The following is a 27,500-nucleotide window of genomic DNA, read 5'->3' as shown; positions in this document are numbered from 1 at the left end:
AAATTTTGTAATTGAAAGCTCCGGCGCATGAAACGATGGGTCTGAATGGAAGATGTCTTTGTGAGTTTTGGGAAGGCCATAAAAAAAGTAGGGTAATTTAGGATTAATTACTTTAAATTTCTCTAATAGTTCAATACTCTTTTTGTCTTGGCCAATTAATCTTACTTTCCGAAAAAATTCTGTGGGAACGTTTTGGAGGGGATTTTTTCCTCAGTTTTTCGTAAGTGTTAGTGTCGCTAAGAAGCTGGTTGATTTTGTCGAGGTAGAAGTCTTTGTCCATTATTACGATTTTTGCCGTCTTTGTCGGATCTACTTATTATAACTCTAACTTTTTTAGCGAGTGGATGGCTATCATGAATCTGCGGGAACAGGATATTTCTTATGAAGGTCAGTTAAAGCATTTAGTAACACTCCTTTTAAACATATCTCTTCACGGCTGTAGTTTTTGTCAGATATGAATTTATCAAAAGCCACTATGAAGTCTAGGTTGTTTTGCGGTCTGGCATAAGGGCAAAGGATAATCCTAAATTTAAAACTAAATGTTGATTTACAGTAAGGGGGTGTTGGATAAGTTTAGAACTTTTTCTTGTTGTTCAAGATTATTCCATGTGCTATTGTCTATTAGGTTATTTAATTTGCGTAAAAGTCTGTTGGAATGAGTCACGCTATTATAGGCAGCAATGTCGGAACAATATGAAATCAGATACCTGTATATGTGGTCCGTAGTGAGGAGGCGAAGATTAGACTGAGTTCCATATATACTACTGCGTAGCACGAAGAGTCGTTTTTCGTACTGGTGATTCTTTCTTCCAGGAAAAAGAATCACCAGTACGAAAAACGACATCTTCGTGCTACGCAGAGTGATATATGGAACTCAGTCTAATCTTCGCCTCCTCACTACGACCACATATACAGGTATCTGATTTCATTCTGTTCCGACATTGCTGCCTATAATAGCGTGACTCAATCCAACAGACTTTTACGCAAATTAAATAACCTAATAGACAATAGCACATGGAATAATCTTGAACAACAAGAAAAAGTTCTAAACTTACCTCCACACCCCCCTTACTGTAAATCAACATTTAGTTTTAAATTTAGGATTATATCCTTTGCCCTTATGCCAGACCGCAAAAACAACCTAGACTGTTCATAGTGGCTTTTGATAAATTCATATCTGACAAAAACTACACCCGTGAAGAGATATGTTTAAAAGGAGTGTTACTAAATGCTTTAACTGACCTTCATAAGAAATATCCTGTTCCCGCAGATCATGATAGCCATCCACTCGCTAAAAAAGTTAGATGTTATAATAAGTAGATCCGACAAAGACGGCAAAATCGTAATAATGGACAAAGACTTCTACCTCGACAAAATCAACCAGCTCCTTAGCGACACTAACACTTACGAAAAACTGAGGAAAAATCCCCTCCAAAACGTTCCCACAGAATTTTTTCGGAAAGTAAGATTAATTGGCCAAGACAAAAAGAGTATTGAACTATTAGAGAAATTTAAAGTAATTAATCCTAAATTACCCTACTTTTATGGCCTTCCCAAAACCTTCAAAACACAAAGACAATCTTCCATTCAGACCCATCGTTTCATGCGCCGGAGCTTTCAATTACAAAATTTCTAAATGGTTAGCTGGCCTCCTTTCTTTTTTCCATTTTAAGGCACTTTTTCTCCCAGTCACATTAAACATTCGGAAGATTTTTGTCACAAATTCAGAGATGCACATATACCTCTTCACAACATAAAACTTTTAAGCCTCGACGTAGACTCCCTATTCACAAAAGTACCAGTGCAGGACGTTCTTCAGTTTTTAAGGGAAAAATTATCCCCCTATTCAGATCATTTACCCATTGGCGCTTGACAAAATAATAAAGTTAGTTGAATTATGTGCATCTAATAACGTATTTTCATTCGGGGAATCATTCTACAAGCAAAAATTCGGGTGTAGTATGGGTAGTCCTTTAAGTCCCGTTTTAGCCAATCTGTACATGGAATACTTTGAAACTACAGTAATAAATGGCAATAAAACCCAAAAAACATGCTGTGGCTGAGATACGTGGATGATATTCTAACATTTTGGGATAATAGGTGGGGTAATTTTAATGAATTCCTCTCAAAATTAAACGCATTAGTGCCCAGCATCAAATTTAAAGTTGAATGGGAAACAGACAACAAAATTCCTTTTCTTGATGTTTTAATAATCAGAGACACGACAGAATACAATTTACCATATACAGAAAAACCAACGTTCTCACTTTCATATATTCACTACTTTAGCTATCACGACATTACTATCAAGACAGGCGTAGCTAGCAACCTATTCTTAAGAGCCTTACGAATTTGTTCCCAGATTTCCTGGAAAAAAAGAATTTGAACTAATTCGCAAGCAACTTTCATCTTTAAAGATCATCCTGACCATTTAATTGAGAAAGCAATTCAAAAGCAAACGTAATTTTCTACCGACCCCCTAAAGACAAGACCAGAGACACACCCAACAATAAAATAAAATTCCTCACCTGGAGACGATTAAAAGAGTAACGCACACCCTTGGGAAATCCAACCCTTTTGCATTTACCTACCCCAAACACCTTAGCCAAAATCCTGATTAACGTTCAACAAAAGACATCTCCCAAGGACTCTGGGGTCTATGAGATCCCTTGCCAAGACTGTGACCAATCTTACATCGGATTTACAGGTAAATCACTTCCCCAGAGATTAATACAACACAAACGGTCAGTTAGGTATGGACAACAGAACTCGGCTATTTTCAACCATATAAATGAACATAACCATAGAATAAACTGGAATTTGTCACGTGTAATTTATAGCAGCAACTGCCGGTACAAGAGTCGAATGATGGAATCGGCCTTAATAAAGAGAAGCAGGTAATGAACATCTCAAAAGGAGCATGAATTTCTGATGTCGTCGACGAAGTGTTTATTCAACCAACGCTTAAGAAGATTAAAGGAAGATTATCAGCGTGGGGTGACCTAAATTGGCTTACTTGTGGACGGATCTCTTGGTATAAATACCACCTTTTCTGTAAACTTTTCTCATTCATATACCTGAAGAGAGAGACAGCAGTCTCTGAAATATAGTACTTTCCTCTCTATATTTTGGTGTTTTTATGGGCTCCTTTTATTAGATGGAATTCTGTTGTTACAGAACATTTTTACCAGTCATATATGTATATATATATTTATATCAGCAAAAAGCCACAGGGAAAATTTTAAAAAAGAAAAGACAGAGTGCCAAGTACTTTCGTGCATTTACGCACATCTTCGGGGCACAAAGTAAAGTAAATACAAAACGTAAAACTAGTTGAGCAACAAAGCTCTCACAAAAGCAAAGTGGAAAAGAATTATGTATGTATGTACAATAAGGCCATTACAAACAGAAACATCATTCGTCCAGATTACCCCAACCGCTTAACACCCCAACAAGTCAAAAGAAAAAAAAGAAAAAATAATAGTGCCCAATGGCCCAGTTACTTACAGAAGAGAAAAACACTGACTATGTCAACCAGTTTTTTATAAAACAACTGAACTCACAATTATGAATAGTAACAATAATAACGGCACTAAACAACATACTTAAAACACCAATAAATAAAGATAAACTGATTGAACAATATTATCAATAAAAAAAAAAAAAAAAAAAAATTCGACTAGTACAAAAACTTTAAGGATAATGTTAAAACTCACAAGAAATATCATAAGAAGGAACTTGACAAATACACCAAAGTAAAGAAAAATGTTAAAATTCTTCACTATATTTTATCTATGATAAGATTGTCTAATTTGTACATACCAGGGTCTCAAAATTTAAAAGTTTTTTCCAGAATATGTCCTTTATAAAAGCAGATTCAATTATATTCCTACTAATATAATCGTTACAAAATAAAATCTCTTTTGCCTCTGTCCAATGGGTGCGTAGTAATTTGGAGAGAAAATTGAATGGAAAATTAAAACGTCTGATTAAAGACAGCGTATGGACTCGTAACGCCAATAGTGAATTTGTGATTAATTTGTCGGATCAACCATTAAATGAAGTTGACAAATGTGCATTAGGATATGGACTGGTTTTTGCCTTCACGAAAAGTATCAACAGTGTTGAAGTAGCGAAATCATTTTGCAATTTAGAAAAATATGGTAACCTATCAAATGAGGACATCAATATCTGTAAAGGGATGTTTTATGGATTCATGTCAAAGTCTTTTAACGCTAGTGTTCTCGTTCGTTTTTTGAAAGCTTTTGATGTTCTTAAAAAAGATTTAAATTTGCATATCACGAAAGCAAACAAATCAAAGGCCATATTAATTATGAATAAAGAGGACTATATAGCGAAAATGTCAGATTTGTTAGATGATCCTGTTACTTATGACGAACTACGTAATAACCCGTTAACCACAGTGAATAGTAGTTTTGTTAAAGAGCTGAAATGTATCTTGAGGGGGAGGGATGAGCTAATTAAGCAATTTACTGTCAAGTGTGCCAGTTTACCATATATGTACGGCTTGGTTAAGACCCATAAGCCAAGCAATCCCATTAGGCCTATTATAAGTTCAGTAAGTTCTGTGTCTTATAAATTGTCAAAGTGGCTAGTCCAAGTTCTTACGCCGGTTGTTGGTACAATATCAAAATGTAATATTAAGAATAATGTTGATTTTGTAGACAAACTTAGCAATATTAATGTAACTTTTGAGTTTAAAATTGTCAGTTTCGATGTTGTATCATTAGTTTACTAAAGTTCCAGTGGACGATTTGTTAAATTTTTTATCAGGGGAATTGCCTAAACCCTTAATATAACTTGCCGTTACCTTCGCCAATGTAATAGTTGACTTGATTAGGCTTTTGCATTAAGGATTGTAAATTTACATTTAATGGAAAAAATATTTTTTACAAAAATTGGTATGTCAATGGGGAATCCACTTTCTCCGTGCTTAGTAATCTTTACATGGAGTTTTTGAGGTCAGACTGTTACCTAGTATTTTACCGATTGGTACTGTATGGTATCGTTATGTGGATGATATTTTTTTGTGTATTGCCTGTAAATGCAAACATTGGAGAATTTTTAGATAAACTGAATGATCTGGTTCCCTCAATAAATTACAGTGGAGGAAGAAAGTGGAGTCAATGTTACCATTTTTAGATGTGCAAGTTTACAGACAAATACGTAGTTTTAAATTCAATGTATATCGCAAGCCCACTAATATATGTTCGTATGTTCATTATTACTCTGAGCATCATAGTAAAGTAAAATTATCTATTTTTTTTCTTCGATGTTTTTGAGGGCCTTAAGAATTGCAGTTCTGAGTTTTTAGATGAAGAGATATGAAAAATATGTGACATAGGTGTAATACTTCAATATCCGATGTTTTTATAGACAAGGCATTTAAAAATGGCCAAGGGTACTTTTATTCAAATAGGGTTAGAGAACCTTTTTCATGCCATAATATGTTAGTTTTAGGGGCCATACCACCAAGAATTTTTATGATTTGCCTAGGTAACTTCGATTTTTTAATGTAAAATAAAATTAGTTTTTAAAAGCTCAATACGGTTTGAATATACTGATAAAGACTTTCCAATTTCATAATACCTGCTGCCTTTATACAATTCCTTGTCAGGGGTTTGGGGTGTTAAGAAATATGTCGGCCAAACTGGAAAGATTTGTCTACAAGATTAAATCAACCATAAATATTCAGTTAGAACAGGACAGACTTCTAGTGCCCTTTTTATTCACCTTGGTAATGTTAACCATGCGATTGATTGGACAGAGGCAAAAGAGATTTTATTTTTGTAACGATTTATAGGTTAGGAATATAAATTGAATCTGCTTTTATAAAGACATATTCTGGAAAAACCTTTTAAATTTGAGCCCTGGTATGTACAAATTAGGACAATCTTATCATAGATAAATAGTGAAGAAGTTTTAACATTTTTCTTTAATTTGGTGTATTTGTCAAGTTCCTTCTTATGTATTTCTTTGTGAGTTTAACATTATCCGGGGGGGGTTAAAGTTTTTGTACTAGTCGAATTTTTTTTTTTTTTTTTTTTTTTTTGTTTTTTTTTTTTTTTTTTTTTTTTTTTGATAATATTGTTCAATCAGTTATCTTTGTTATTGGTGTTTTAAGTATGTTGTTAGTGCCGATATTATTGTTACTATTCATAATTGTGAGTTCAGTTGTTTTATAAAAAACTGGTTGACATAGTCAGTGTTTTTTTCTCTTCTGTAAGTAATTGGGCCATTGGGCAATTACTTTTTTTTCTTTTGACTTGTTGGGGTGTTAAGCAGTTGGGTAATCTGGACAGAATGCTGTTTCTGTTTGTAATGGCCTTATTGTACATACATATATAATTCTTTTCCACTTTGCTTTTGTGAGAGCTTTCTTGCTCAATAGTTTTTACGTTTGTATTACTTTGTGCCCCGAAGATGTGGTAAATACAACGAAAGTACTTGGCACTCTGTCTTTTCTTTTTTAAAATTTTCCCTGTGGCTTTTGCTGGTAAACAAAATCACGTGCTTACTTTTGTGATTTTATAGTATAATATATATATATATATATATATATATATATATATATATATATATATATATATAGATATAGATATATTTAAATAATCGATTATATTAGGTAAGATAGCTGAAAATAATTTCCAATCACACATGGAAGACGTAAAGAAAAAAGAAGAAAACAAAAGAAAAATAACATTTGTAAGAAATGCTTCCCAGAGCTAAAATTTGGAAATCGGGAAAGCGAACATTCTCAGTCAGAAAGGAGTCAGCCATTCTCTTGAGCTTTATGTCTCAACTCGACAGGAATTAGGCGATGGTAGCGAGCTGTTTCCCTCTCTTAACTGCATCCAATAGAAGGCCCATTCCGACGAATATAGCAAGAGAGAGAGAGAGAGAGCGAGAGCTAGAGGAGGAGAAAGATACGTCAGGATAGAAGAGAATAAAGAGTACAATATAGTACAATATAGAGGCCCGAAGCCGGAAGCTTTGGGACCCGTGAAGTCAGTCAATCGTCACTGAGACTGAAACTGACAGTAAAAGGGTTTGAAAGGTGTTTAACAGGAGGAAACCTGTCAAAGCAGTTGCGCTATGGAATGATTAACCAAACAAAAACTTCTTTCAGTTTTCTACTGAAGATTGAAATTAGAATCCCGCAAAACTACTGTGTATAACGTGTTTACTTATAAGTATTTACATTTTATTTTACTCAACACTCGAGTACTTTCAGGTCCTATTTGTGGCCTACACATCTCTTGAAAAAGGGCCACAGATAGGGCCTGAAAGTACTCGAGCGTTTAGTAAAATAAAATGTAAATACTTATAAGTAAACATATTATACACATTGATTTTGTCGGTTTCTTTTTCAACAATGGAGTGATTGTTAGAAGAGGGTGGAGAGCAAGATGGACGAAAGAGAATATGAAAGGAGGTACAGTAAAAGGAATGAAAAGGGTAACAGCTAGGGGCCGAAGGGACAGTCCACAGAACCTTAAGTAATGCCTACAGTGAACCGCCAGTTAGGTGCACTGATGACACTCCCCCTACCCCCTTCTAGAAAGAGACATTGAAACGTCCAATGAATCAAGATATTTTTATTTCATGGGTAGCTTGGATTATTAACAGTTTAATGCCACTCAGTTCGCCAGAATTTTATTTTGGTCCAACTAAAATGTGGAATTAGTGTTATATTGGAATTGTGGAATCTCCTGATACCCAGATATTCATTCATGAATTTCAGGTGTATCGGTCTTGCTTTTCTTTCAGGATTATTCATCTATCATTTATAAAATATTCCATGGGTTTGTTTTTCTCTCTACGAGCTGATTTTTCTTAAGAGCCCTCTTGGGTTCGTAGTCTGAAGACTCTGTGCAGAATGGTTTCAGCAGACGATTTAAAATAAACAATGATAGCGTTTCCTTTGTGGATTCATAAGACTTTTATAAAATACAAGTTCGTAGATTTGGTTTAAAACTGCTGCTCTCTTTACTGTATTAAAGCGCTGAGTGGTAAAAAATCCTCAAGTGCTTTGTTCGAATTCCCTAATTAAATAAAATCATACGCGTTTTCTTTACTACAAGTGACGCTTTTATGATTTTTATTTCCTTTTTCACTCCTAAATTAAAAATGTACAGCAGCTTATTTAGCTCGAGTTAGGTCCTCAACCATCCATTCACTCTACGAGACAAATAACTTTAACGAACTTCCAGGAAATATAAAGAATATAATTTGCAAGTGACGCTTTTATAATTTTGATTTTAAATTTTATCCTAAATGAAAATGTACAGCAGCTCATTTGGCTCGAGTTAGGGGCAACCATATCATTCCTTCTACGAGAACCTACACCTTTAAGCTTTAACTCTGTCAGAGGCAGTACGAGCTTCCATGAGATACAAAGAATATAATGTACATTCCTCCCATTTCTCCCAGAAGACTTTTGCCTGACCGGGATTTTATCAAGCAGTTACAAGAGCTCCCGAAGATTGTTTGTTGTTTGTTTGTATGGTGCTTTTACGTTACACGGAACCAGTGGGTTATTCAGGAACGGGACCAACGTTGAGCTTTACGTGACTCCCGAACCACGTCGAGAGTGAACTTCTAATACCAGAAATACACATCTCAGACTCCTCAATGGAATGCCCGAGAATCGAATCACGGCTACCGAGGTGGCAGGCCAAGACCATACTGATCACGCCATTGAGGCGCTTACGAGCTCCCGAGAAAAGGTCACAAAAAAAGGGTCTCGAAAAATATTCGGTAACATCGGATGGAAATGGACCCCACCAGAAAAAACGATTTCCATAAAATCTCCAGCTTCGTGTCGAATCGGGGAATTACCCTACGTACCAGTGACAATGAGGAGACGCCGTTTTAGTCGTCCGCAAATTCGTGACCGGATTGATATATTGGAGAGCCCCACAATATTTTTCCAACAATTTGTATTTGCGTCAACAATCCCAGCGAGGAAAAGGTCACCATAGTACTTGCGGTTCGTCACGGTAAATAATTAATCAATCATGCATAAAAATTTGTGTGTACAGAGGACGCTAATTCCCTCGCATTGTGGCCGGACGAATGGATATTGCCAACTTTGCCGAATGTACTAAATTCTTTTTTCCTTCCTATTAGATATATATATATATATATATATATATATATATATATATATATATATATTATATATATAACTATATATAAAGTGAATAAAAAGGTAAACTAATTCAGTACATTCGGCAAAGTTGCACAATCCATTCGTCCGGCCATATATGTATATGTATATATATATATATATATAATATATATAGATATATATATATTATATATATAGATATATAGTATATATATATATGATACACACGCGCACACTCCATACATACATACATACACAAACAACACACACACACACACATATATAGATATATATATATATATATATATATATATATATATATATATATATATATATACATACATACTATATATATATATAAGATATATATATATATATATATATATATATATATATATATCTTTTTCCATTGCGCATTTGGCCATTACCCTGAGAATGAGTTATATTTCCCAGCCTATTGAGTGTATAGCATACGTATTTTATAAAACCCATTACGAGCGTTTGTCCGGTAATACGGGATTTATTATTGAGTGGAAGGAGGTATTTATATTAATCCCACGGTCTTCTAAAACCATTTGAAGTGTTATTATCGAATAATGTCCGTATGATGTATATTCGGCAATAGTTTCACAGGCATTGGTTGAAAGGATTATACCCATTTACTTCTAAATGTAAAAAAAAAAAAAAAATAAAAAAAAATGAAACATTCGTCCAATTTTCTCGGCGCAATCGAGTTTTCTGTACAGCGTATAATCAATGCCACCGAAAATAGATCTATCTCTTGGTGGTCTCGGTATATAATGCTGTATGGGCCGCGGCCCGTGAAACTCAACTGGCCGTGGTGGCTTGTGTTGTATAGGCCTACCTGAACACTTAATCTCTGAAGCCTACCGTTGTAATTTTAATATGCCAGTAATACTCGGCTTAATTAACAGAGGGATCAGTTATAATGACACACTGATGAGCTACAATGCTAAGGTTTGGTTTTAAAATTTGCCTCTGTAATTTCAATATGCCATTAATACTCGGCTTAATCAACAGAAGGATGAGTTATAATATCGTTGAGCTGAAGGTTTGTTTTGAAATTTGCCTGCTCGTAATTTTAATATGCCATTAATACTCGGCTTAATCAACTGAAGTTAGAGTAACAATGACACATCGTTCAGCTACAATGCTGAAATTTGGTTCCAAATTAGCACCTGTCATTTGCCAAAATTGGGGAACCTTCTGACCCTAAACGCTCATACGAGGAGCTAATTCATTCATGAATTCTATGTGCATCGGTCGTATTTCATCTCGTATATATTACTTTATCACATTTTCCTATAGCTTGTTCCTCTCTGCGAGCTGATTTCCTTCTTGGAGCCCTCTGGGGATTGTGGTATTTTGACTCAGTTCAAAACAGGCTATTCTTCTGAACGATTTAAAACAAGAAAGATTGAAATGAACTAGTGCTATGATTATCAGGAACATCAACCCTTGCATAAGAGCTGCAGATAATTAATATAAGGACAATAATATTGTCCTTCAGGATCTAGCAGTCCTATATGAAAATGTGCAGCTGCTTACAATAACGAGAAATAATTGGTAATTTTTTGAGTTGCAGGATAATACAGCCATTCTCAAACTTGATTGACAAATTATGACACTGATATAATCAATCCATCCTTGGCTCAGCAGATATCCCGTCGTAAATTGATGATCGCCTTGCATTCCCAACCCCATCCCGGCGCGTCTTGTGTGTAAATATAAATGATTAGCCATACGATGGTAAAATAGTGTAACAGTGTCACGGGCGGTAATTTGCGTTTGTTACAAAAATCTCATCAAAATAACCATCAATCACCTTTTCTCCCCCACCTCTCTATTTATTTATACGTCCATTTGGCTCAGATTTATCGCCTGGTATTTATGAAAGATCTTCTCATGGGAGCCTGAGACGACATCGTACTTCATCCGGACCCGAGAGAAGAAGGATGGTTTCGAAAGAAATATGGCGGGCAGTCGATATTCATCGAGACGTATTTATACGTTTCTGAATAGTTCATTAGACTGGTTTCAATCTGAAGTTTCCCCTGCTTACAAAAATCGTCTTTTTGTGATGTCGTATCTGATTGGAAAATAGAATTCTTACTATTTTTTAATGAAAGGTCTCAGATTTTTCAGACTATGGGACGTACCTTCTTTGAGGATAGAAGGGAGACCCTTTCTCGAGTGTGATGGTATGTCGTTTCGAGATCAGATCCTCGTGAAAGCTTGAGAAATTCGAGCATATATTTTGAACAAACGTCGCAAGATTTACACCCACTTGAAAGATCTCGTCTTATTCTCATCTTAAAAACAAAGAACCTGAATTGTTCTTGCGCAGTCTTCAATACAAATGACGATAGTGACCTCTTAAGCGTTTTCAACTCTGTGCGTATCCACATTGCGACGTGTTTAGTATATACATACAAGGCCGTTAAGGATTACTGTTAAAAACATAAGCAAAAAGACTGTAAATATCATATGAATAATATCTCCCAAGAAATATCAGTACCCGAAACTTTATGGGTCACTATCTAGGTAAGATCCCAAATTATATTAAGGGGATTTCTCTTTTAATGTAAATTTTATAGTTAAAACTATATACACATTCACTGGTAAGGCAATTACATATGCAAGAATAATGTTCGACCAGAAGCAGTGGTTGTATCTTATCGTAAAAGAAACTAAAACATGTGGCTCTAGATATAATATTATAACTGGTTGTTGGCCTATGATCACATTACCGAGATGAATCAGATTACATCTGAAGGTTTTAGGTTAATTCTGCCCAGGGGCTGACTGACACAGATATTGATTTGAAAATATTAAAAAACATCGAGCTTAAGTTAATTTTATAGGTCTGACTTAATAAAAAACTAGAATCTTGAATTTGATAACATAAATAGCATCTTATAAAGAACATCTTCGTAGAAGGTTATTTGATTTGACTAATTTTCAAAAAATGTGGGATATTTTGTAATCTGACGTCTACAGCTACAGGTTTATAGAGGAATATATGGTTTATAGCATACAGAGTAATAAACAGGTTATCAAATAAATTATTATTTTAAAAATTTCCCGTTTTATGCGTCAAAACTCTCAAGACGTAACAGTATTTTTTGAAAGCGACAGGAAGTTAAAACGTTAAGCATCCATTCCTCTTCTTCTTTGAGAGAGAGAGAGAGAGAGAGAGAGAGAGAGAGAGAGAGAACAACTCTCAAGACAGCTAGAAGACTCGCTAGATCTTTCTTATGTAAGACCAATATTTCTTGGGGAGGTCATTATCTTCACGATATTCACCGTCTTTTGTTTATGTTTTTAAGTTATCCCCAACGAGCTTGTACTAAGTATGCCACCACAAATGTGAATACATCTCTGGTTATAGTTTCAGGTGTGTGTGTGTGGGGGGTGGGGGCCAAGATCCGAATCGCTCGCATCAACTTGAACGAAAGTTAAAGCGTAACCCATTCCTTTTTCTTCTTCTTCTTGAAAAAAAAAATCGTGGGACTCCAAGGCAGGACAGTCACTCACGCCTTTCTCAATCCATACTGATTGTCCTTATGGGTTCAGCCGACACGGGAATCCGACGATGAGAGAGAGAGAGAGAGAGAGAGAGAGAGAGAGAGAGAGAGAGAGGCATTTTTCTCCTGACAGGAATTCAATCTAGATGCAAATAACAGCCCGAAAATGCAACGGCGCAAAGTCCGAAGAAGTAGAACTTTCGCTTGCTGGAAATAAACTTCTCTCCATCCATCGGGAGAGATATTGCCATTTGATACACACACACATACACACACGCACACACACAAGAGGAACAGGAAAAATGAACCCAGGATTTTATCGTGGAGATAGGAAGCTCACGCACGTTTAGATGAACGCCATGATATTCTTTGGAATCTTGAACTTCAAGCCAAAGGCCCCTGGGCTTGTCCCACATGAATTGGGTTCATCTTCTGAATAATAATAATAATAATAATAATAATAATAATAATAATAATAATAATATGTTTTGTTAAAAATAACTGCTGCTTCAGCACTATTAATCTTATAAAGAGTCTTCTCTATCTTTCTGATGACGGTCCTTTCTCGTTGTTGCTTAGACTGGCGAGCAACGCACCAAAGGGCATGGTAAAATTCGGTTGAGTCATTTGATTTATTATTGCTTATAATTTCAAAATCTCTCTCTCTCTCTCTCTCTCTCTCTCTCTCTCTCTCTAACGCGACGTTTCCTCCTGATCGACAGGACATTATCAAGCGATAACTGCTGAGGGACTGAATTCCAGTGGCGAGTCCTTCTCCTTTTATCGTGGTGTTGCGAGCTCTCCAGTACGATCAGAGCACTTCTCCGGTAGGTGCGAGTTTTGTATTGGTTCCCGGGAAGGTGACTCATACACGGCGGGCGTTGACTAGTCTTGCAGACCTTCTCAGGTAGGGGGTATCACCGGGAGCCTCTTGATTGGCTTCTACCTGCGTGACGTCACCCCTGGTATTATTCTCATGTCCGGTGTTCGTTCCATGCGCGCTGGTACTTTCGTTAGGGGAGAGGGGTGTGGTCCTCCTCACACACGTCGGTATCAGGAACGCTTTCTTGGGTGGTATTGAGGGGAGGCTTTTCTTCGAGGATGAGCAGCGCTTCTAGGAGACGCAGACGTCGTGGGGTCAGGTGCTTATCCCGATGATCTTAGTATTCCTGACGATGTCGTCTCTCGTGATGTTTCTGCGGTGTACTGCAAGGGCGTGTTGCCTAATGGCGCCCTCCTGGGTGTGGCAGGAAATCCTTTTTGACAGGCGCATCGTCGTCATGCCGATGTAAATCCCAGGGCATCCTTGGGCGGGGCATACGTATCGGTAGACGACGTTGGACTGCTTCAGGGGGTCTCCTGCCGGTGGGGAGGGGTTGTTCTTCATCAGGAGGTCCTTTTCGTACGCCGATTCTTGTAATAAATAATGAGGGACACTCTCTTTCCTTCCTCCATGGGGCGGGACATGTTCCTCTATTATTTTCTTCATGGCTGCTTCTTCTTCCTTGTATTGGTGGTGCATGAAGGCTTATAGAAAAGTTTGATATCCTCCGGGGGCGGAATGTTCCTTCTCTCTTCCTCCGTCATGTACCACTTGTCAAGGGCGGCCTCGAGTTTCTCGGTTTACGAGTTGTTCGAGTACCCATTGTTAATTAGCATCTGGGATGCTCGGTCGAGTTCGAGGTGTGTGTCCTGCCACGTCGAACAGTGCGAGAGGGCCCTCCTGACGAAGGCCCTGACGGTGGTGGTCTTGAACCGCGCAGGACACTCGCTATCACCATTCAGACAAAGTCCGAGGTTCGTAGCTTTGGTGTAAACGGTCGTCGCCAACTTCTGATTCGTCTTCGTGACAAGGACGTCGAGGAAGGGGAGCCGATCGTTGCTGCTGTACTCGACAGTGAAGTTGAGTGCGCTGTTCTGCAGGAACTGCTGCCAAGAAGGGCTTCTACTCATCCTCGCAGTCGGCTTGGCACGAAGATGTCATCGATGTAGCGTGCGGTATGTGCGGGGACACATGTGTTGGCGAGAAGACCCTTTCTTCCACTTCTCCCATGTAGAAGTTGGCGAAGAGGACTCCTAAGGGGGACCCCATCGCTACGCCGTCCTTCTGGCGGTACATCTGTCCTCGGTGGGTGGTGAAAGGGGCTCTCTTCGTACACGATATCCAGCAGGGTTCTTAAGGAGTCTTCTGGGATGTTAGGGGTCTCATATCGGGATTCCTATATACCCGCTCTATGATGATCCCTTATCGTCTCGTCGACTGGGACGTTGGTGAATAGGGACTCAACGTCTAAGGATGCCATGGTTCCCGCACCGGGGGAGTCGCGGATCTTCTCCAAAAATTCCACCGATGAGGTGAGGCAGTACCTGGAGGGGATAGGGGTCAGAATTTTATTAAGGCGTTTGGCCAGACCCCCTAACATCCCAGAAGACTCCTTAAAGAACCCTGCTGGATATCTGTACGAAGAGAGCCCCTTTCACCACCCACCGAGGACAGATGTACCGCCAGAAGGACGGCGTAGCGATGGGGTCCCCCTTAGGAGTCCTCTTCGCCAACTTCTAACATGGGAGAAGTGGAAGAAAGGGTCTTCTCGCAACAACAGATGTCCCCGCACATACGCACGCTACATCGATGACATCTTCGTGCAAGCCGACTGCGAGGATGAGGTAGAAGCCCTTCGGCAGCAGTTCCTGCAGAACAGCGCACTCAACTTCACTGTCGAGTACAGCAGCAACGATCGGCTCCCCTTCCTCGACGTCCTTGTCACGAAGACGAATCAGAAGTTGGCGACGACCGTTTTACACCAAAGCTACGAACCTCGGACTTTGTCTGAATGGTGATAGCGAGTGTCCTGCGCAGTTCAAGACCACCACCGTCAGGGCCTTCGTCAGGAGGGCCCTCTCGCACTGTTCGACGTGGCAGGACACACACCTCGAACTCGACCGAGCATCCCAGATGCTAATTAACAATGGGTACTCGAACAAACTCGTAAACCGAGAAACTCGAGCCGCCCTTGACAAGTGGTACATGACGGAGGAAGAGAGAAGGAACATTCCGCCCCCGGAGGATATCAAACTTTTCTATAAAGCCTTCATGCACCACCAATACAAGGAAGAAGAAGCAGCCATGAAGAAAATAATAGAGGAACATGTCCGCCCCATGGAGGAAGGAAATAAAAGAGAGTGTCCCTCATTATTTATTACAAGAATCGGACGTACGAAAGACCTCCTGATGAAGAACAACCCCTCCTCACCGGCAGGAGACCCCCTGAAGCAGTCCAACGTCGTCTACCGATACGTATGCCCCGCCCAAGGATGCCCAATGGGATTACATCGGCATGACGGACGATGCGCCTGTTCAAAAAGGATTTCCTGCCACGCCCAGGAGGGCGACATTAGGCAGCACGCCCTTGCAGTACACCGCAGAAACATCACGAGAGACGACATCGTCAGGAATACTAAGATCATCGGGAGAGCACCTGACCCACGACGTCTGCGTCCTAGAAGCGCTGCTATCCTCGAAGAAAAGCCTCCCCTCAATACCACCCAAGAAGCGTTCCTGATACCGACGTTGTGTGAGGAGGACCACACCCCTCTCCCCTAACGAAAGTACCAGCGCGCATGGAACGAACACCGGACATGAGAATAATACCAGGGGTGACGTCACGCAGGTAGAAGACAATCAAGAGGCTCCCGGGTGATACCCCCATACCTGAGAAGGTCTGCAAGACTAGTCCAACGCCGCCGTATGAGTCACCTTCCCCCCGGGAACCAATAAAAACTCGACCTACCGGAGAAACAGTGCTCTGATCGTACTGGAGAGCTCGCAACACCACGATAAAAGGAGAAGGACTCGCCACTGGAATTCAGTTGCTGCTCGGCATCCGTGGTAGCAACACCTCCGCTCACACCGCTCTTAGACTCCACCCACTTCCAGCGACAGCTCCGCCCAGACTCCTCCACGACCAATCAGAAGCCAGCAGGAAAACCTTCAAGCTTCTTTGTAGGATTTGAAGCTTGTGCTTCTCGGCCACCAGCCAATCAGCTTGCTGCAGACTTTCCCTGCATTTTAGCCCTGCCGACTTTATAGTTGGCGCGCTTGGCAAGGGAGAATAAGATTTGAGAGAGCTCTCTCACTCTTATAAGCAATTTGAAGACTTAAAATCACTACTACCTTTTCTCAAAAATAACAATTTCTCTTACTAACACCGTCTCTCTTGTGAACATTTGGTAGCCCTTGAGGTCTAAAAACTCCAACAGAAGCAAGACCAAAGAGACAAATCTTCCTACTGTCGCAATACTATATTGCAAAAAGTAGCACAGGAAAACCATAGGCTGGCGCCTTCCATAAGCCAGATTCCAAGATAACTTAAAACATCCAAGCCCTTCAGGCAACATATACACAACAATCACTTAGTCACTCACCCTCATAATATCACTCCATAGACATGGAACCTTCAACCTCTATCATATCACAAGATCACATCATCCATGACGACTCCTCAGCCCCCATCACAGCCATGACACCGACTAGAAGACGAAATAGATCAGGTACCAACTCCCCCTAGGGACGAACACGTGACACAACGACCACGGATTTCCTCTCCCCCTGATAACTCTCCTGCACACTCAAAAGAACATCCCACCAACAGCTCCTCTCCCCTAGGACTGCTCTGACACGGAAGACGACCTTTCACAGGACAATGATGGCTTTACACTTGTACGCAGTAAGAAAAACATGAAGAAATCAACACAAAACACGGACACTTTTAACTTGCAATCAGACACCGAATTCCCACGACTGAGATTCAAACCAATACAAAAACCTGGAGAAACAGCCTACACCACAATAAAAGCCATTGAAGACAGACACAAGGACATCGTTTTCCAGGCACGACCAACCCGGACAGGACAATTCATTCTGATACCTAAAGACAAACATACCGAAGAAGTACTCAAGAAGGACGGACATTGCAAGGCACTGGACCCAAACGACAGAATACGGAAAGGACTCATATGCAGATACCCAGTAAACCTCCCAATCGACCCCATAAAAGACCTCTCCTTTGTGTTAGACGCCACCCGGTGCACAAACAAAGCAGGAGAACCAACAAGAAAGGTTCTTGTGACTTTCCAAGGGGAAAGGCCTGCTGAAGTGGACATACCAATATGGGGAAAATTCCCCACTGAAGAATTCACCCCTGAACCACTAAGGTGCTTTAGGTGTCAAAGATTTGGACACCATCAACGTGAATGCGGCTACAAACACATTTGTGGGATTTGTAGTGGCAAGCACCCAACACAAGAGTGCTTAGATCGGTACAAAAGGAAAGAGAGGACGACAGCAAAATGCCCGAATTGTAAAGGGCAGCATCACGCCTGGCATAAAGGCTGTCCGGAAAGACTTAAGAGGATTTGGCGAATGAAAGGCCAGAACCCCCAGACACCACCAGAACGTTGCAACAGCAACACAAACACCCCACAACACACATCATACCCTCAACACCTACCACAACAAAACCCACCCACACAACAACAACACCCACAACAAACATCACATCCTCAGCAACCAACGGAATACAACCCACCTCCACTACAGCAACAACAACCACAGCAACACAGACACCAAGAACCCAGATATAGGCAGCAGAAACCCCCCACCAATCAGAGACGCAATCCACCTACACAACAACCACAACAAGACCAACAACGGAACACATACCACAGAGGACTCCAGACAGACACAAAACAAGACACAAACACACACCCACACCTGCCTCAAACCCCATGTCCTTCTACTCCACATCAACTCGGAAAACACCCCTACTTCCCACCCACCCAATCACATGAACACACCCCCCACCCCCAACTCCACCCGTGACGGTAGTACCAGTGCCGAAAGTCAGCACAACACCGTAGAGCAGTCACCAGAGAAACCCACCTACCGCCTCAGTAAAGACGACTTTAGGAGGGAAATAGAGAAAATTGTGAGGGTGAATTTTTCAACAATTCCCGTTTCCAAACCTAAACCTAACAGCTGACCTCAGGAAAAACGATTGTAGCACTGACACCTTATTAAGATGGAAGGAAACAATCAACACCAAACACGCCCCCAAAAACACTGAAGACATTTCATCATACACCAGTCTAAAATATTACAATGGAACATAAACAGTGCCAACACAAAATATGCCATACTACAATCAAGAGTACTCTCAGAAAGACACGACGTCATCCTGCTGCAGGAACACTAATTAGGGAAAACAACAACTTCACATTCAAAGGATACACAGTTTATAAAACTCCACATACAGATTCAAATAGAGGGCTGATCACCCTAATAAAAACAACAATTCCCTCGGAAAAAATAAGAAACATAAACTGTGGTGATGGGATTGAGACTAACTGTCCTCATAAGACTAGCGAACACGTCACTCACCATACACAATATCTACAAAGGGCATGGAAAAATCTTGAGGAGAGAACCTCTTCAGTGCAGCCTCCAGAGAAAACACCTTCTTTGCAGGAGACTTCAATGCACACCACCCATGCTTACAGTCGAGACAGCACACAAATGCAACAGGCACATACACACTAATGGAAGAATTTCCGGACGTTGCACTAATAAATGACACAAATGAAGCAACACACCTACGAGGAGGCAGGCTAGACCTAAGCTTCATACTGGAAACCTGAAGACTGCACATGGAGAGTGCACCCAACACTAACCAGTGACCATTTTGCAACTGAAACAAACTAGATAATGAAAATTCCCCCACCACCGCCCCCCTCCGCAGGATGGAGACCGGACCTAGCAAACCTGGCCAACATTTCAAAACCACATGAACACATGGGCAACACAGTACATTCAAAATCCAGCCCTCAACATATGCACGCTCCAACAGGACTTTGTAGAGAGCCTGCACAACGCGGCAAACATTTCCATGCCAAAGAAAGCCTTTAGAACAAATGCAACCCCACACAAGGACAGTTGGTACTACAACTCTAGAATCAAAGAAATGAACTCAAGAGTAAACAGAATAAGGAAAATATTCAGAAGGAACCCCACCGACGAGTTGCACACGACCCTAAGAGAAGTCGTAAACCACGCAGCCCAAACTGCTAAGGAGTTAAGCAGGAAACCTGGCTAAAATGGTACTCAGAAACCACTCGAATGACGCCCATTGCAAAGATGTTCAAGTGGTTCAACAAGGTATCAGGAAAGACCAGGCCAACACAGGCACACCATCCCAACCCTCTAGCTGAAGCAAACAGACTAGCACAACACTTTGCAGACAGAACCAAATCAATTCACCTACCACCAGTCACACGAGAAAGACAAGTGGCACTCAATCCTGGAAGATGGAGAATCATCAATACAGCCTGCAGCAATTTTGATGACACGGACACACCATTCACAATGAAAGAACTTGACAAAGCCCTCCAAAAGGGAACAGACACAGCACCAGGAGCAGACATGATTACATATAGCATGTTAAAAAACATGGGAAACGCAGCAAAGACAGTGCATCTCCACATAATAAACAGAACGTACACAGAGCAGATCAGCCCACACAATGGAACCAACAAAACACACAACCAATTCCCAAACCAAAGGAGCCCAACGCCTACAGACCCATTTCTCTCATCAGCTGCACAGAAAGCGGCAGAGAGAATGGTGTTAAACAGACTGCTGTGGAAAACACGGGGCCCTTACACCACCGCTTTTATATGCCTACAAAGAGGGGATAGGCACACAGGAATGTCTAGCAGATGTGATGGCCACAATAAATAACAAGAAAAGCAATCGTAGTATTTCTCGACCTAGAAAAAGCCTACGAACTTGCAAGTGTCAGCTGCTATCCTGGCAGCCTTAGCCAACAAGACGGTTAAAGGCAACCTTCTTTAGCATGGACCAAAAGATACATGCAAAACAGACAAGCCAGAGTTACCTTTCAAGGAGCAACCTCCGAATTCTTAGTCTGGAAAATGGAACACCTCAAGGAGGAATACTCAGCCCTTCCTCTTCAATATACTAATGGAGAAATTAGCCAACAGCAATCTTCCCAAATGGAGTTGAAATTTTCATATATGCAGACGATGTGTGCTTGGTCAGCACAGACAGGCATAGAGACCCACCAACACAGCAAAGCGCGATAACACAGATTGAAAAACAAATGCACAGTCCTAGGACTAAAATCAACACGGCAAAACCAAGGCCACAATGGCAATCAAATACAATACAGGACCTGAACCCAATACAACTCATGGGAGAACCCATCGATGGTAGACAACTTCATGTACCTAGGAGGTCAACATCACATACAGCTCTCACCACACAAAGAAATAGAAACACTTAAACAAAAGATCAAATGCAGACCAAAACGCCATGAAAAGAATCACCTCGCTAAGGCAGGGAGCCGTATACCATGCCCTCAGAATTTTCTACATACAGACAATAAGATCAACAGTAGAGTATGCCGCACCAGTCCTCACTAATCTCACAAGCACTGAACCAAAAAAATTAAAAAAAGTTTTGAGGTAATCCAAAACAATGCCATTAAGACTCATTACAGGAGCACCAATGTGGACCAACCTATGCATCCTGAGACATGAAACAAAACTACAATCTCTGAACTGCATAGGATAGATCAGAGAAACACATCCATCCTGCTAAAAACCTTAAAAAATGACAGAGATGTCCACTCAAAAAGGAGATAAGGAAATGCATAATCTCCATGAAGAGCTAGACCCTCCCAAAACATATGCTGGAGACCTTCTAGATACACTGAGAAGAGTAGGCATGCAAAATCATGCTGCAGCCATCAGGGAAGACACCCCCTTCAGTGAATACACAGAATCAGCACCCTGGGAAACAGAACCTTTAACACAAACTACACAATTCTTCCAGCAAGCAAGGAAGCATGAACCACCCAACAGTTAAAGCAAGCAGCACAAGAAGCAATACAGTTGACAACCGCCACAAACATATACTTTACAGATGGATCAGTAGACCTCAGCGTCCCAGCGGCAGCAGCAGGGGTCTACTCAACAACACTCAAAGGAAGCTGGAGGCTCTCCGACAATGCTCCACACTACAGACAGAGCTGATAGCTATCGCCAAAGCACTAGAAGACTCCCAACACAGACTGGGCAACACTACAATACACACCGACTCGAAAGGAGCAATACAAGCCATCACAAAAGGCAAAGCAAAGGAAAATATCAAACTCCTAACGAGCATATGGGCACTGGCAAAACTCCATCAAAGCAGAAACAGACAAATAACTCTCAACTGGATCCCGAGCCATGTTGGAATACAAGGAAATGAGGAAGCTGATTCCCTGGCAAAAAGCGGGCTACACATAAACAATGTCAACATCAAAATAAACCTCTCACTAACCCAACTAAAAAGCATAGCAGCAGCATACTGCCAAACACAGGAGGAAAGCAAAATTAGGAGAGCCATCTTCGGAGGCTCCAAGACTGCAAAATGGTATGCGACACACACAACTTCAACCACACAGCATACCGAAGAACATGCACGAGCACTAGCGGTAATAATACACCGTCTAAGGTTTGGATACCAATGCACATGGCAAAAAATAGAAAACAACCCTAAACCATGTAAATACTGCGAAACAAATACAGAAGAACCACTGGAACACTATATATTACACTGCCCAGAAACACAACAACTAAGACAAAGTCATGAAGGAGATCAACAATCAGTCACTCAAATAACAAGACACATCCTAAACAACACCCAACAGCTTACAGGCTTCCTATGCTCCTACCCACCACCAAGGTAGGTGCAAAACACTCCTAAATATTGGAATCTCGGGGACATCAGTCAAGACCCCTCACACCCCCTGCCATCCCTATCCACTCACATACAAACCACAAAACACAGAATAACAAACAATCCACCAAGTGCATGACTGACACAAAGACAGCCAACATCAACCTACATCACCCAACATCCAAAAGCAAAGCCCCGACTCTGACATCCTTCATCACTACCTCACCTCATGCACAGCATTCCTTCAGCCTCGTGCATCAACAACACACACTACTTCCCACTCGGAATTGGAACGGAATAAGGAAATGTTTTGTGGACCTCACAAGCTAACTGACTAGCAATCTCTCAGACTCATACCCTTCCTTCTTCTCATCTGTTGGCCTCTCTGACTTGCCAACACTCACTACTATAGCACTTTTCCTACCACTGAAGGGCACCTTAGGGTTTAAAAAGGTTGGACAACCTTACCCATCAAAAGTTTCTTTCAATATCACATTCATCAACTCACACATTATCACCAAATAAAGAACCATATCCTACCATTACCACCTTCTCACCATCCTGAGTTACGGGCTGCTCTGTGAGCAAGAGCCCGTGCTGACACAAGGTCAGCTAAATCAAAAACAACAACAACAACCACTGGAATTCAGTCCCTCAGCAGTTATCGCTTGATAATGTCCTGTCGATCAGGAGGAAACGTCGCGTTAGAGAGAGAGAGAGAGAGAGAGAGAGAGAGAGAGAGAGAGAGAATTGTATAAGCAATAATAAATCAAATGACTCAACCGAATTTTACCATGCCCTTTGGTGCGTTGCTCGCCAGTCTAAGCAACAACGAGAAAGCCGTCATCAGAAAGATAGAGAAGACTCTTTATAAGATTAATAGTGCTGAAGCAGCAGTTATTTTTTACAAAAACATGTCTACGAGAGGGTCTCCTTCCGAAATAATAATAATAATAATAATAATAATAATAATAAGGATGATGTTTACTTGTTTGGAGTGTTACATAAACCCGTCATATTTCCAAAACACATCTGTAAAGTTTATGTACATAAATTATATATAACTATGTTTGTTTTTTTCTATTTCAAGACTCATTCCACTATGAATAGTAATAATAATAATAATAATAATAATAATAATAATCCAGTATTTGTGTTTGGGGACAAAATATGCATAAAATCGGATTAATATAATAATAATAATAATAATAATAATAATAATAATAATAATAATAATAATAATAATAATAATAATAATAATAATAATAATAATATTTTCTGTTTGGGACAAAATATACTTAAAATCAGATCAATGATTGCATACTATATACTCGAAAGGAATGTATGCATCAAACTTTATTTTTTAAATTTTCTCTGAAAACCAAGATTTAAAAAAAAAACGTATTCTTGTGCATTCCTCGACGTTTTGTCATGATCTGTTTCTATTTTGAACTTCATATAACTTATAATGCAAAAAAAATTTCTAAAGAATATTTCCATTGCGAAATTATGAAAAAGAGGTAATTCGTAAAAAAAAACTAGTTTCAATTAAACTCGTTAAGTTTCAAATTCTTGTAACATTTAAGTGCAAAATAGAAAAAAAACTGAAAATGTTCATTCTAAAATTTTGAAAAAAAGAGACAAAATGTCAAAAAACAAGAAAAAAAAATCGAAAGATGTCAGTTGTGAAATTATGAAAAATAGACAAAACGAAAAAAAATAAAAAAAAAATATGAAAATCGAAAGAAACTGTCCATTCTGAAATTTTAAACAAAAGACGAAAAGCAATAATAATAATAATAATAATAATAATAATAATAATAATAATAATAATAATAATAAATAATAATAATAATCGAAAGAAAATTTTCGTTATGAAATTTTAAGAGACAAAACGTCAAAAAATAAAAAATCTATAGAAAATGTCCATTGTGAAATAATGAAAAAAGCAACAAAACTTGAAAAAAAAAAAACAAAAAAATTAAATCGAAACTCTTCCATTCTGAAATTGTTATAGACAAAACGTGAGAAAAAGAAAAAAAAAATCAAAAGAAAATGACAATTGTGAAATAATGAAAAAGCAAGAAAACGTAAAAAAATCGAAAAAAAATGTTTATTCTGAAATTATGAGACAAAACACACACACACACACACACACACACACACACACACACATACACACAAATTCAATAAGTCTAGTCCAGAACCAGTAAATCTTGGATAATGAAGAAATCAACAAAACTAAAATACAAAATCGAAAGAAAATGTCTATTCTGAAATTATGATAGACAAAACGCAAAAAAAAAAAAAAAAAAAAACAAAAAAAAAAAAAAAAAAAAAAATACTAGCTTAAATCAGCCTCGTTCAGAACTAGCCATCTTGGTCGAAAGGGGCTTATAAGCTGAACTATGACGAGAACTGTCCAATTGGCTCGTGGGCTTCCTTTGTAATAATCCCTTACTCTCTCTTTCTTGGTAATATCCGGGGATAAAACTCCGTTTCCCGATATTTATCCCTGGAAAATTAATCAAGTAGAGTTCTCTTAAGAACAAAGGTGGATTGATTCGATGATCAGGAACCATCTTATGTGATAGGTTTGAAGTTTATTCATATTACGTATTATTATTATTACATTGTTGAAAATAATGGCTATTTCAGCCGCGTTTATTTTATATAGAAGTTTCTCTGTTCTTCTCATTACTGACTTTTCTTCTGTATTCAAATTGGCTATTGAAACGTCAAATGGGGGATTCATGTTAAAAAAACGTGATATTAAATTTTTGTCAAATTTAATATATCATACAAAATGCAGTACAAATCAATTTGACAAATACCACGTTTTTGACAATTTGAGTACAGAAGAAAAGTCAGTAATAAGAAGAATAAAAAAACTTCTATACAAAATAAACGCGGGTTAAATAGCAGTGATTTTCAATAAAACCTGTATTAATGAAGGTCTTCTCCCAGCATATATTATTATTATTATTATTATTATTATTATTATTATTATTATTATTATTTTGGTAGATGAAACCTATCCACATGGAACAAGCACACCAGAGGGGCCCATCGGCGTGAAATTCATGCTTCCAAAGAATGTTGGTTTCAACCTCCTACCGCTAAGGACCCCATACTGCAGCGGTAACTGATCATGATACAGAGCCGGTGATTTATCATCAGCCCACAGGAGGCGCGAACCCACGACATCTGAGTTGCATGTCCCGACACTAGCCACCATACCAGCGAAATTTAGATAGATGGCTATTTAGACTAATTATTGTTCCAAGAAAATAAGCAGAAAGCATCTTCATTTATAGATTTCAGGCAAACTGATAACTGAAATGAATTCATGGTATATCAGTGATTTTAGATTAAGTATAGATATTTAGACAAACTGTTTTAACATTATATCCGGACACGATCTTAGGTGATACATTTTAGGTAAATTATTAATTCGATATGAATTCAGAGCAGATCAGTTATATTCAAGTATGTGGGTATTTAGATAAACTGATTGTTAAATTTTGTTTCTATATTGTGGTAAGATTTTAAATGTTCCTAACACAATGCCATGAAGTAATATAATGTAGACCCTTGTATAATTCGACTACAGGGGTAATGTCTTGTGTCATTTCATGAAGTAAAACTTGTCTTTGCCGCAAGACAAATTATGTCAACTCACAGATGAAAGGACATTTACTTGTAATTCATGCTTTGATCGACTGATCTGCATATTCGGAATATAATGAACTTAGTGGTTCAACAAAGGGGATAAAACAAAAATGGCTAAAAATTCATGCCTGGATAGACAGATCTGCATCTTCAAACTAACATGAACTTGTATTGTTAATTAAGAGACGCAAGGCATGATCCCAACTCCAGCTTACTCGGGATGCGTACAAGATTTTTCCACTGATGCCTGAGTTGCAAACATTATATTCCTAAGTTAACGTGACATTTGTAATTAATACTCATAATTAGTACCACATATACTAACAACAATGATCAAATAAAAAGGACACATATTAAACACGTTCATATACTCTCAGTTATAAACGGAAACGCAAAACAAATGAACAGAAACATAGCCTCTAAATTCAGTACACCAAATGAATTAAAACGTGCACAAATCTGCGGTGAGATAGCCCATTGCTTCACCAACGAAAATTTAAAGAGATACGATATATTTTATTATAAATGATTTTTCTGTACTGTTTAATATGCACATAATTTATTGTTTACATTTTCATTCTAATAAATCTTAAATATCCTATCATAAAATTCCTGTATATTTAACTGAACGCGAAAAACCTTTTTCAGACTATTTTAGGGTTTTCCATAAGGCTTTCCTTCCTAGTCCAACAACAACAACAAAAACAACCAAGTAGTTTGTAAGCTTACTCCCTGAGTAAGCGAACAATAAAAAAAGGTTAAACTCAAACATAGTTCAGAACAATTTCATTATAGTCCACTGGCCATGTCTGGATTTTTAAACCTGTGGAGAGTGCGAGTAATCATATTCATCTTTCTTCCCCTCGCCAAATTTATTTGGTAATTTTTCCCCCAATCCTTGTCCTGCGTGATAAATTGAAGAACCCTTCCCGCCACAAATATAAATGTAAATAATTGATGTTTCTCGGTCTTTACGATACATTAATGATACAGGACACTCGTATACTTCATGTTTATATTACGATTCCACCTCGTTCCTTTTAGTGGGATTTCATTATGTTTAAATCTGATGTCAGTAATTGAATGAAAATGCCCCACAAAAAATTTTCGAGACTAAGAAACAGTGGAAAAATTGATTAAATTTCGTAAATATGCTGAATTGCAATTTATATGAACTGCATTCATTAAAAGTATAAATTGAATTTGACGCCAAATATTGTCTAAGTTCACGTTTTCTTGATATGTTTCGAGAAACATATCGAGACTTACTAGCTCTGATAGTTACGAAAATACTTCCACACTTGAATCACGGAAACATCAGTTT

The 27,500-nt window shown here is 38.9% G+C and overlaps 1 protein-coding gene across 1 annotated transcript; it reads left to right on the top strand.

Moving 5' to 3' along the window:
• Window positions 1–14,939: 14,939 nt before the first annotated feature.
• LOC135221377 (uncharacterized) lies at window positions 14,940–18,583 on the top strand. Its single transcript, XM_064259176.1, has 4 exons — window positions 14,940–14,973; window positions 15,963–16,117; window positions 16,640–16,705; window positions 17,369–18,583. Exons 1-4 carry the CDS (start codon window positions 14,940–14,942, stop codon window positions 18,581–18,583), a joined length of 1,470 nt encoding a protein of 489 aa, XP_064115246.1.
• The last annotated feature ends 8,917 nt before the right edge of the window (window positions 18,584–27,500 follow it).

Source organism: Macrobrachium nipponense, chromosome 2 (assembly GCF_015104395.2).
Source record: "Macrobrachium nipponense isolate FS-2020 chromosome 2, ASM1510439v2, whole genome shotgun sequence".
Lineage (NCBI taxonomy): Eukaryota > Metazoa > Arthropoda > Malacostraca > Decapoda > Palaemonidae > Macrobrachium > Macrobrachium nipponense.
This window is presented reverse-complemented; position numbering and strand designations above follow the sequence as displayed.

Excerpts from the sequence above, each read along its gene's own strand:
- LOC135221377 (XM_064259176.1), top strand. The coding sequence starts at position 14,940 with ATGATCCCTTATCGTCTCGTCGACTGGGACGTTG. Across the intron at positions 14,974-15,962 it reads TCTCGTCGACTGGGACGTTG|GAGACCCCCTGAAGCAGTCC; the intron begins GTGAATAGGGAC and ends CCTCACCGGCAG. Across the intron at positions 16,118-16,639 it reads TTAGGCAGCACGCCCTTGCA|CGACAGCTCCGCCCAGACTC; the intron begins GTACACCGCAGA and ends ACCCACTTCCAG.